The sequence below is a fragment of the Coptis chinensis genome, chromosome 1 (genome assembly GCF_015680905.1).
Source record: "Coptis chinensis isolate HL-2020 chromosome 1, ASM1568090v1, whole genome shotgun sequence".
Lineage (NCBI taxonomy): Eukaryota > Viridiplantae > Streptophyta > Magnoliopsida > Ranunculales > Ranunculaceae > Coptis > Coptis chinensis.
The window spans coordinates 41,130,240-41,143,448 of NC_141456.1; the positions used below are offsets into that span (position 1 = coordinate 41,130,240).

The following is a 13,209-nucleotide window of genomic DNA, read 5'->3' on the forward strand; positions in this document are numbered from 1 at the left end:
TTATATCAATGAGACCAAATGGAGTACAATTTTTTTTTTTTTTACTATGGAATTTGATACTTTGATTTGGGGCCATTAATTGAATATCAAACTAAGAGAAAAGTTTACTAACTATCAAAGTAATTTACCATATCTAAATAATAATGAAAGTGCAAGATGAATTTTCATCCAACACACACTTATTAATTTGTTGTTTTTTTTTTTTTTTTTTTTTTTTGGAATTAAGCTGGGGTTAGGCGGACCCCCAAATGTATTAACTTAACTTTTTCTTACATAAATTTGTCACCTCGCGTCATCATTTACAATGCTTTGTAGCATATGATCTAATGGAGGGACAAATTGAAGAACAAAATTGCTACTATCCTGACCTATTGAAGCTAAATAATCCGCTGCTCTATTCACTTCTCTATATACATGTGAGAAGGAAATATATCTAAATTGTTGTTTTTTAACCTCTATTGTTTCAATGATGTCCAAACAGTACCACGGTGGTTTTTCCCTTTTGTTGATTATGTTGACAGCCCTTAAGGAGTCAGATTCAACCTCTACTTCTTGGTATCCTTCTGTTAAACATCTTTGTAAACATATGTCTATTGCTGTAAGTTCCTGAAATATAACCGATTCCATTCCTCCATTGCCAATGAAAGCTGCTAAGGCCCTGCCTTCGTTGTCTCTCATCACACTGCCATGAGTTGGTCCATTGGCACTGAGTGAACCATCAGAATTAGTTTTTATTCGATCACCTTGAGGCGGTATCCAAAAACACTCTTTTGTTCGTGAAATCTTGAAAGGAATATCAACTCTGAGTCGGTGAAAAAGATTCCTGGCTACATTACAATCTTGGATTGCAGGCTTTAGAACTTGTACATAATTCCTTACCTCTCGCTCCAGCTTCTCAAAGATAGTATTTGCTATTTTGGAAGTTATCTGGAATCTGCGCGCATTTCGTTCTTTCCAAATGCTGTCAACAGTTACGTAGATAAAAATCTTGTACACTTCTCCTACTGATTCATCTCTGCATATTCTTAGCATTGATGTCCATTCCCTATTTGATGTCCTTTAGTATGTAGAAATTCCCAGCAACTGTTTCACTCTTGTAATCACTTCTTTTGAATAAGGGCACTCAAAAAACAGATGTTCTAAGAATTCCCCGCTACTGTTGCATAGACAACATTCCGAAGAGCTGAGGATTTTCTTTTGAACTAACCTGTTTTGTGTAGGGATACAGTTGGAAAATAGTTGCCAGGTGGTGAAAGAATGGCATGGCAGTACCCATTTACCCCATACAAGTTTATGCCACCTTTTCTGCTCTCTTTTATGAGTTAAGGCTTCATATGCACTATGGGAGGTGCATTGGCCACTTTGATGTGGTGTCCATACAATTTTATCCTTGGTCTGTTGCTATTGATGTCCACTTGCAGTCACAATCTCTGAAGGCTACGATTCTGACTGCAAGTTGGTGACTTCCTCATACCAATCGCCATTTGTGATGAGTGCTCACACCTTAGTATCCATAGGAAAATTCCACTCTGCCAGGGCTTCTACATCCTCAATCAAAGGCAATTTCGCACACCATATGTCATGCCATAAAAGGGTATCCTCTCCATTGGTGTATCTTATGAGCTCTTTTGCTATTTTTCTGGTATTCAATATACTCCTCCAAGTCCATGAACAATCTCTCAGCACCTTCATAGACCAGAAGTAGTTTGCCTTAATGTGTTGTTGCCAGGTCCAGTCCACCCATATTGTATCTTCTCTTGTGACCAATTTAAAAATCAGCCCACAATATGCACCCAGATTCCATCTATGCACATTCATTACTCCCAACCCGCCTTCCTCTTTTGATTGACAAATAGAGTTCCAGCTTGCTTGATGATATCCTCTCTGTGAAGTTGTACCCCTCTATAAGAATTGAACGCATATTCTTTCCACTTGTTCGAGTACTGTCTTCTGTAAAATGAAAGTTCTAGCCCAGTATGTGTGAAAAGATAACAGTACTAAATTTATTAACTGTAATCTACCAGTATGTGAGAGAAGCTTAGACTTCCAGTTGGTGATTTTAGTCGTCACCTTCTCCACTAAAGGTTGACATTCCCTGATACTGAGCCTAGCAGAAATGAGAGGAAGTCCTAGATATCTAACTGGTGGTTTAATTAGTTCTATTCCCAAAATAGTCCAGTCCCCTCGTATCTTGATCATTAAGTCCTCCAGCTAATAGAGTTCTCTTATGCTTGTTAATCTGTAGTCCAGTAGCACTTCCAAAAGCATCAAGACATTCTTTAATAGCTTGCACAAACCATGTTTATTTTATTATACTTATAATTTAGTTCTGTAAGATGTATTCTCAACCACCACTCGACTTATTAACTTAGTGTAATTATTGACATGTGGTGAGTGGTGGGGCATTACAATGTCTAAATTTTTGTAACAATCAATATTTTTACTACTAACTTTAAAAGTCTCCTACTTGTATATCTTGCACTTTAAAATAGGTAAACATATTGCTCGAAGCACAGGGAATTGGAAGGTATAGGCACAAAGAATACTAGCGGACTCCATTTGTTTGACTCAGCGACCAGTCTGTTCAAGAACTTGAGCTACAATTTTGAAAAAAATATAATTCTACGAAGAAATTAAAAACTTTTTTTTTTTGTCAAAAGAAATTGAAAACTAGAACATGGTATGAGTCAATGAATTAGTGAGTATATATTTTGACATCTACAATTCTACCACAATGAATGCATAAATCTATAGGGTGGTGGGGATTTTGTGGGGATCTGAGTTAGATGTGCGTGGGGATTTACATAAACACGTGTATGGCTTAGAACGTTTTGAAACCTCAATGACATTTAAAATGTTACTTAATGAATTAAATGTTTTGCAATAAAAACGGTCCATAGGAAATTTACTATCAACTAATTATTTGGTTTTCTACCATCAACTAAATTTAATACGAATGTAATACAAATTCAATGCATACATTGGATGCCTAATGTAATCAGAGAGAGAGAGAGAGAATGAAAAGGGAGAGATGAAAACAGAGCGTTGCTCACTTTAATTTTTTATCGTTTTTTTTTTCCTGTTTTTTGTTTTTTTGTTTTATTTTTTGTTAATTAACTCACGGATGTAAACATTAGAATAACCGTAACTAAGCAACTAAAAAACATTAAAAATATTATTATATATTGATATTTTCTAACAATTGCTTCCATTACTGACGGATAGACATATTCATCATACTGTGTGTAACAGATATAACTGTTAGTGACGTAAATTTAGGCCGCGTTAGATAATAACAGTTATGGTGTAGTGCATGCATGATTGAATTAAGTTGCTATGATATGATCAACCTACTCAGGCTGATGAGACATATCATTCAATATGTTGAAGACTTCCCATAGTCTCCTCCGGGATAAGAACCATGTTACGTTAGTAAGAAACATGATCCCTTTGGCATGTGATTAGCTAATATAGTGTTGGGAGAATTATTAAAGATATCATTTCTTTAAAGAATCTTAATGAACATAACTTAAGCATTCTGATAATGTCCACCACCATTTAAACAAACACAAAACCTAACAGATCCTTAAAAGAAAGATAAGAAAACCTCTATAAACAAACTGAAATGGTGAACCAGATAAAATATATCTATATCGTATGGAGAATGAATTAAAGAAAGTTCCACTTAATGTGGAGTATGAACTAATGCTCATGGTTTTAATAAAAAATGTTTTTGATAGTCAAATAAAAAAATCACTGTAATGATTAGTAAGGAGAATAAAATTTTCAAGATAGAGTTCAACCTTATGGTGTATGTGCTAATGCTTGTGACAAAAATGAATTCCTATCTCTGCACCATGACCTGAAAAGGAAAAAACAATGAACAGATGAATAAATAACGAATGTCCCTCATCAAATTTATTGTCTAATTCGATCACACGTGTCCCTCATCAAATTTAAAACATAACCAATGTCTTAGGGATTAATTATTGAAATATTGATTACTTTAGGCATTCAATGAATAACCAATGCATGGATTTCCATAGAGAGGGTTTTTAAATACAAATTCAATGCATATGGAAATCCCCACGCACATCTAACTTAGATCCCAAGACGATCTTGACCACCCTCTGTCTTTCCATTTTGTTTTGTTATAATAGAGGCATTGGTGAACGTCTATCCCAATCAAAAGAAAAATGTTTTGACTATTAAATCGATTGTACTATTACTCTCTCTCTCTCACTCTCCGGTCTCCAATACCATTTTTCATTTTATTTTCTCTTGATTGAATGGTTGATTCATGGCTTTTGTACAGGTATTTCTGTCTATACCAATTGGATCAAGGCTTCAAATATGTTATTCAAATTGGTATGTTTCTTCTCTTATTCTTCTACTGTGTCGCTTCAATTTTCTTTTTTTTTTTTATTTTACATCAAGGTATCTATTCTTGCTAGGATTTAAGTAATTTAGGTTACTTACTATAGAAATGCTAATTTTTGCTAGTATTTTTATTGATACCAACTTGAACTCAACTCACTTATGTTATTCCGTAAGCCTTTCTTCTAACTTTACTAATTATGAAGGAATGTGATTGTTATTTCTGCAAATTAGCGACAACGACATTAACAAGGCAATAAGGTAGAGAAGATTTCAATGACATTAACGACAACTATAATGAAAACAGTGATGAACCTGACCATTTAAGAAACATTATTCCTAATGATTTGTTTTTATTAGCAGCTGTAATAATTCTCATGTAAAACTAGGGTGGGCTTGGTATACTTAATTTTTTTTTTAGCTGTTTACATGTTGAACATAGTTCACCCAATTCACGAAATTCTCGCAGATGTCACCCAATTTTAACTTTTTTTAAATCTGAAAATTGTGAGACAACTAGGAGGGAAAATACCATATAAGATATTAATAAAAAGTGCTATCAATAATCGAAATAGTGACGATGTAATAGGCTTCAAATACATGATATAAAGTTGCTTTCTGAAACAAGGAAGTTGCGGTCGATATTCGGTTACAAAACATTTGAGGGTCTTCTTAATTTAATTGAAAAATGGGGTTTCGGTTTTGGAATTTGTGCTTAATTTCCTTCTAACGGTTTGAAATATATGTGGGCATATTCTTAAATGGGGTATAAGTATTGAGAATGGTTCCACCTCTTTTACACTATGAAAATCAAATATATATCATCACTGAAAAATATTTTTCTATTGTTGTCTCAAGGAGGAGAATCGATCTCTCAGGTTCCACTTTACCTTTGTTATTTTGTTTGAATGCTCCTGAATTTTGTTGTTAATCTAATTAATATGTGTTTACTTTTTCATTTTTGTTGTCGTAACTGTATAAAAAGCTAAATAGATTTTGTTCGTCTTTTGGGTTGTAGGCGATGCTTTCATTACAACAATTGATATTTAGTTCTCGTTAATTGATATATTGGATCCACCATTAAACAACATTGAAGCAGCTATATTCATTCCTTCAATTTTGCTTGAACAAGTTAGTATTTATTTTTTTTAATTGTGTGCGTGTTAAAATGAGATAATTGTGTGACACTGTAGGTATTCTATCCCTCAATAATCTCATTGAAAATATGAGTGAATTTGTGTAGTAGTTTGATGGTATTGAAAGAAATGTGTTAGAATTTATAGAATATATTTGATAACGGCTCGATTCTTGATTATATCGATTCTTTAATTATATAATTTGCTACAACAATGACACTTGCATTCGAATGGTTGGGTATCAGTAGCAAAAATGGGAACCAACTGTGCATATGTGTCATGAATTACTTGACATAGATTTTTATGCAAGTAAAACACAATTAGTTTTTGAATGTATAACATTTTCTTAATTAAGTTCTTAGTCTTGACTTGAGTTTGGCTGTGTTGTCTTTTTTTATGTAAAAAAAATTATTAAGAAAGGAATTTTGATAAAATTCAAGATTTTCGTAATAATCATACTACTAGCTATTTTTGGATGTGAGCTCTAACATATACATGACTGTAACTACTAGCTTAGGGTGGCTTTATTATTTAGTTTGAGAATTATTAGGCATGAAGTGATTACATTTGTATTGATCAGGCAATTTGTCGTCTTCTGCAACTGATATGGTTCAGTAATCATAAAGTGTATTAGTGTAATAACTATATTTTATTAATTTTCTTCTTGAGTGAAGTGGCAAATATGATAATATATTTACTCTAATATTATATATTTATTTAATTTAAACAGTTTTACACATTTGTTATCTAAAATTTCGTTGCTTTTATCAGGAATTTCAGCAAGTAGAGAAGCGTGAAAAAAAACTTGAAGCACTGTTTATCATACAGTTCCGGACTTGAGACAAGTTATTAAGTGGTTTGAAACAAGACCATCCATCACATGCATGTCAACAACAAGGAAAGTGAGTCATGCATACCATGCTTAACAAATATTATAGTTGTGATATTTCCTCTTTTGACTCCTCGATATATAATTAGCTAGGCCGGTGAGTTAGATAGTGATTTTTTTTTTTTTTTTTTTTTTTTTTGCCCAATTAAGCATTTGTGAATGTCTCTACATGTTTATGTGCGCGTAACATTTGTGTCGTTCATTTTAGGTTGAGCAATTGTTGATAATCTTCTCTTCATTGCACACGATAGTTACATGCACAATCATCTGCTTCTTAATAATGAGATTTATTCCTCTTTTATTTCCATGATCTATACTTCAATTTGAAGACAACTGAACCTGAGTGGGTGTTAGTGGTCGCGCAAACTAGGAACCTACTCTGTTTACTTAGTGATGCACTTACTTTTAATGAAAAACCAAACTCATTTTTTCAGCAAGAAAGACATAATACTTATATGTATTTGTCAGTACCCTCCACTCTCAAACACTCGTGGCAGACCATGTGTCCAGACTACAAGCAAGACGTGCATACGACCTAAGGTCAGGTCGTCCAAACAACCTAGGAAACGTAACCACTGCAAGCTAGTCAACAGCATCATTAATGAGAGATCATTACTTCGTAACAGAAGGAGTAAAAGCAATCATCAAGACAGCACAAAAGGGGGATCTATGCCTATAAAAGGAGGCGTCTTCTCCATTCTCAAAGGAGGCCAATTCTCCATCTTCTTGATCATCTATCTCCATCTCCCATCCAATCAACCAATCAAAAGCTTGAACTACGTCCGACTTGATTCAAGTTCACTTAATAACTTAATACGTAGGCAGCTCAACATAACCGAGTTCAGTCGAACAAATACTACCTCTACATTGGCGCCGTCTGCCGGTTCGTCTTCTTGAGAAAAAGCATTCAAACCATTTTCTCAAACCCACGAAACTTGGCAAAACCACCATGGAAGGACAGCTCAAAGTTTTGCCGATCAAATGAAAACTCTCCAAGATTCTTTTACGACAAGCACGTCATTGAAGTTTCCATGACGCTGATGTGGATTATCAATGGCTGCAAGCGAAAAGTCAACATTCTAAGAGATAAGTCTACATTCAATTATCCTTTATTTATACTAATCTTTAATATTTAGATCAGTTCGGATAAGCTGTGCACACTTCTATGTTGCAAGATATACTTCTTACTTACAGATCACTTGCAGTCGATCCAGTACCTATATCAAAGAGGAGAAGCGCACACCAGCACAACTCATCACAGAGCTATACTAAAACCTCAGCCAGATCTCATGCAAAGACCTCTGCCAGGTCCTCTATCAGCCAGGTCGTCATCAATCATGTCGTCCTTAACCAGGTCGTCCTCCGCCAGGTTGTCCTCCACTAGATCGTCCTCTGCCAAGTCGTCCTCCGCCAGGTTGTCCATCAGATCAGTGCATCATTAGCTCAAGTCGGACAAAAACAGAAAAAAAAAATGAATTTACAAGAGAAAACAGTGGATTTTGACCTCAAAAATGGCCACCTTCGAGCGTTACGCTGAATTTACAAGAAAAAATAGTGGATTTTAACCTCAAAAATGGCCACCACTGAGCATTATACTCAATGGTGACAGTATGCTCGCCATCGAGATCTTTCCAAATTAGGGTCGCACGCATGATTCTAACAACTATAACCAAAGTTATGGCCAAAATACCAAAACGCATCCAAACTTACACCAATTAGCTAAAGATCATGATTACTTGCCATCTTTGCGCTGATCCGCCAACTCATGATATTTTAGTACCATCAATGTGCAATCTGGCAACTCAGCATCATCTGACTCAGATCCTCCTGCATCACTCAGCTAGTTCGTCCTCAGCCAGGTCGTCTATCAGATCAGCGCAATCATCAAGTCAGGTCGTCCTCAGATTAGCTCATCCTCATATTAACTCATCCTCAAGTCAGGCCGTCCTCAGATCAGCTCATCCTCAGATCAGCTCATCCTCAGATCAAGTCATCCTCAGATCAGCTCATCCTCTGATCAGGTCGTCCTCAGATCAGGTCATCCTCAGATCAAGTCATCCTCAAGTCAGGTTATCATCAGTTCACTAGAGCTTGAATGAACATCAATATTCCAAGTCGTCCCAAACTGACCACACCGCAAAGCTCGCTCGCAATGGAGTTATACTAGACACAAAAGGTTGCCATCACATCCATCATCAATTGAAATAACAAATCAAGGGTAAGCAATACTTTGTCGAATCAAGGAATCAACAATTCCAAACCGAGAAGCATCTAAGTATTCCCAAATTAGATATAACAATTCAAATCATGTAGTTCCCTCCTCAACAGTTCGTATATACTACAAACCAGTGAGTCACTCGAATTGCAAAATGGAAGCTCACTCCCTTATAGTTTATTGCAAGCCAATCAAGCTGGGGGGCTAGCCATAACCATCTCCGAACTGGGACTAGTTATTGCCATCTAAACATGTCAATCAAGCTCAAACACTGGGGTTGAACAATATTAACACCCATAAAGGGCTGCTTCTACTACGAACTGGGGGCTAGCTACAACCATCTCCGACTTGGTTGCTCAAAGCTCCAAAACTGGGCCTAGCAACATACATAACAATAGTGATGCCCCCAAAAGGCTAGCTACCAACCATAGTGAAACACCCAAAATGCTAGCTACCAACTATAGTGACACCCCCAAAAGGCTAACTATCAACAAAAACGCCTCTAAAAGGCCTAAAAATCAACTTAACACCAATGCTAGGGTTAAGCTTAATTCAACTATAATTACCACTCAAAGGCTAATTATCAGTCAAATCCAATCTACGAGCTAGGATCTACACACTACAAGCTACGACATACGATTTACGATCTACATACTACGAGCTACGATTTGCGCACTATAACATAAGACCTACCACATCAACTCACAACAAAGCTCTAAGCAACAAACATAGATAATTCAATTCGCAACAATCTCCATTTTCAACCAAGTAAGACACACGGTCTCCTTTATTATCTTTCTTTATACCACTATTCTACAAACATTGATATAAAGAAAGGGGGCTATGTCAGTACCCTCCACTCTAAAACACTCGTGGCAGACCACATGTCTAGACTACAAGCAGGTCGTGCATACGACCTAAGGTCAGGTAGTCCAAACGACCTAGGAAACGTAACCGCTACAAACTAGTCAACAACATCATTAATGAGAGATCATTACTTTGTAACGGAATTAGTAAAAACAATCATCAATATAGCGCAAAAGGGGGACCTACGCCTATAAAAGGAGGCATCTTCTCCATTCTCAAGGGAGGCCAATTCTTCATCTTCTCGATCATCTATCTCCATCTCCCATCTAATCAACCAATCAAAAGCTTGAACTACGTCTGACTTGATTCGAGTTCACTAAAGAACTCGATACGTAGATAGCTCAACATAACCGAGTTCAGTCAAACAAATACTACCTCTACAGTATTGTATATGGTAACATGGATGAATAATTTGCTTACACTTAAATGTGAAGAAGTTCCACGTTTTGCTTTTGATTTTCGAAAGCATTGAGATATAAAACCATTGTACCAAAAGTGGGGGAGTTCTCCACATAATGACTACCTAATGCCCTTATTATTGGCGATTCCTTTAAATCTTAATTCTTAATTACTACCCTGATCACTTTAATTGATTGGATGAATTGTAATGTATGAGCCTAGTCATGGTTTTTCTTTGGATAAATGTTGTCAACAACATACCATATATATATATAGATTTTTCCAGGTGAACAAACACTCCCTTTATTAATATACAATGTGAGGGTGTAAATGGCATCATAAGGCATCATGAACTTATCCATTGTCTCATGATGTCTGTCTCTTATACACTGCCACCTTCTCCTTCTAAGGGTCACATTCTCACTTAGACTATTAAAGATAAATGAGATATGTGTTTCTCATCTATTGCTCTAAACCTTAAATGGTGAACACCTTTAGTTAGATCATCATCATGACATTTCTTCCCTAGCTACAAATTTGCCTTCTTCTATATCTGATAAGTGCTCAAAAAGTGCAATTTAACCCTCGATTATGCCTCTTGTTTAGCCATTTTAGTGGACTAATAGTGTTTGTAAGTTATGTTTTATGATTCTACAGGTGAAAGAGAGAGTTTTGTGGAATATTAGAGAAAAAAGGGATAAAACGGAGCAAATTCGGAGCATTAAGGATCACATGGGAAGCCCGTGGACAATCATGGAGAAGGCCAAGGAATTGAAGCTATTAAAGATGCGACTTGGACCTATTTTAAAGCCTATTTGGAAGCCCAAGGCCAAAGAATTCGTTGCTTGGACCAAAGCCCGCAAAAGAGGATAGAAGGATAGAGCAGAAAAGACAAAACCGGCTAACGCGTCTGGGACGCATGGATCGAGCATTCAGACACATTGATCGCGTCTGAGACGCATGAATAGTGCGTCCAGATGCATGGATCGACACTGTAGCCAATTTCTTCTCAGTTTTGGAAATGAAGTTGGACTCTGAAAGAAGTCTATTTGTATTAGGAAACAAATGACGGTTTGGAATGCTTCTAGAGCTCATTGTAACCTCTATAAATAGAGGACCTAAGTGCCTCATGTAATTTGCCAATTCACTTATACTCTTGTCTCCAGAACTTGAGGCAGAGAGAGATTAATAATAAAATATTCGGTTTTAACTAGCTGAGTCTTAATAAATTAGTCTTTCTAGTCTTATGTTCTTCAACTCTTCTTCTTCTCGTTCTTTGTGTTCTTCCTTCTTTATGGAAGGCTAAAAGGGAGAAGATGAAGTCGATGCTTAAGGTTTAATGATTCTTCTAGTTCATGGTGTTCTTCAATCAGGTTAGTTCTTTATGTTTTTAGTTATTAGTTCCATTGCCCAGACCAGGGGATGGAAGTATAGATTAAGGTTTTCATTTATTGCAATCGAATATCATACTAGTTTAGGGTTTTATTTATTGCAATTGAATATTTGCTAGTGACATGATTTTATTTATTGAAATCGAATATCATGCTAGAATAGGGTTTTATTTATTGTAATTGAATATTATACTATTATTCTCTACTTTTCTTCTAGTTGTGTAGTGTTTTAGAGTAAGGGAAGTATTCCTTGTGTTTGCCTTAGATGGTGATTCATTGAATAGCTGCCCAAACCCACACAAAAGGAAAGAAGATACTAGTAACATGAACATAGGAACAACCTTAAGTAAAGTTAGTTGCTAACAATGTTTCATCTAAGAGGGCATCGACACTCGCTCGATTGCTTAATTGTAGTCTACTTGTCAAAACAACCATGACGCAAAAGGTCATTGAATCAAAAGTATTGGTGGATTCTAATCTCTTGAATTCCCTCTTTTATAAATTCTCAATAGTTTAGTTTAGTTTAGTTAGTTTAGTTTAGTTTAGCATTAGAATATACAATATCTATAATCATAGTTTTAATCCCTCAACCCCCTTTCCAGTCCTGACATTCATATAAACATACACTTAAAAGTGGAACGATACCCTACTCATCCTTTACTTATTGAGGGATAATTAGGTTTTGATACGCTTCTATTTTATTCAACGACCATACACCATCTACATCATCTATCTACATCATCCATATACCATCTACATACACAAAAAGAGACAAGGTCAATATCTTAAATATAAGTTTTTGTCTCGAAACATGTGATATTTTTGGTTGCATATATAATTTTGCATGGATTTGCATTTGATTAGGGATTTATTATGAATTTGGGATAACTAAGGCAAAGCCATGATTAGACTGTAAGAAATTGATGATATATGAATTTGATGCCTTTTGCAATTTTATGATTATATTGCTATGCTATTATGTTAATTGAAGACATTTTGTTCATACTTCCCCATTATATGCTTGCTTCACAAACATTACTCCATTTATCTCTATTTGCGATCTAATCTATTCTTAAAGACGCTCTTGGGGAGAGTATGAGGAAATTTTATTAATTATTTTGCAAACCACGACTTCTCATGAAGAATGTGTTCTATTACTTTCCTATGTACACCCTAGGTATATGTCTTATTTTTGTTTTTCTATTTTGTTAGTGTTTTCCTTTTTTCGTAATTTTTTGGCAAAAATTTTAATTCTAAACCAGGTAATGGACATCCACAATAGGGAAGATCATTTTCATTTGGGAAATACATCGGTACTTTGTTGGTTACAAACGGTCATTATCCGATCAAAGGTTCATGTTTCTACAGTTGGGAATTTTTAGTGCTGGAACAATGAAATTTATCACAACCTACATGGAGGAATATTTTGTTATCTGGAGATGGGTATGCAAAGTCCAACTATGTGGCATCAGTAAACTAATGGGACTGGTCAACTACCATATCACTTCAAACAAAGATTGAATCATATGACATTTTCTTCGTACTTCACGATTTTATGCTCCAAAACCATTTTGCTTCTGTCGTCTACATTTCAGCTCCACCAAGTTTTTAAAGGCATTTTGGTTATGACATCTCTACTACTAGTATAGCCTATAATGATCATGGCCTCTTAAATTCATCCGGGACTTTTTCTGACGCATAATACCCTTGATGAATAATAAAATCATATGCCTACCTATTTATTAATGATGACTACTTTGTCTTTTGATGTGTTTATAAATTTTCAGTACCAATATTGTTCTTAAATAAAATAATTGCTTAACACCTTTAAATAGGGCCAATTAGTCTTTTCATGTGGGAATATATTCTAAAACCAAAATCCACGCAATGCTCAATTGTACGCATTACTATAAATGTCATTTATTAATTATTAGT

At 35.4% G+C, this 13,209-nt stretch overlaps 1 protein-coding gene across 1 annotated transcript; it reads right to left on the minus strand.

The window, feature by feature from the left end:
• Nucleotides 1-282: 282 nt before the first annotated feature.
• On the minus strand, nt 283-1,032 carry LOC147524038 (uncharacterized). Its single transcript, XM_086573364.1, has one exon. It carries the CDS (start codon nt 1,030-1,032, stop codon nt 283-285), a length of 750 nt encoding a protein of 249 aa, XP_086429490.1.
• Nucleotides 1,033-13,209: the final 12,177 nt, after the last annotated feature.

Coding starts and splice junctions, on each gene's coding strand:
- LOC147524038 (XM_086573364.1), bottom strand. CDS start 1,032: ATGCTAAGAATATGCAGAGATGAATCAGTAGGAGAAGTGTACAAGATT.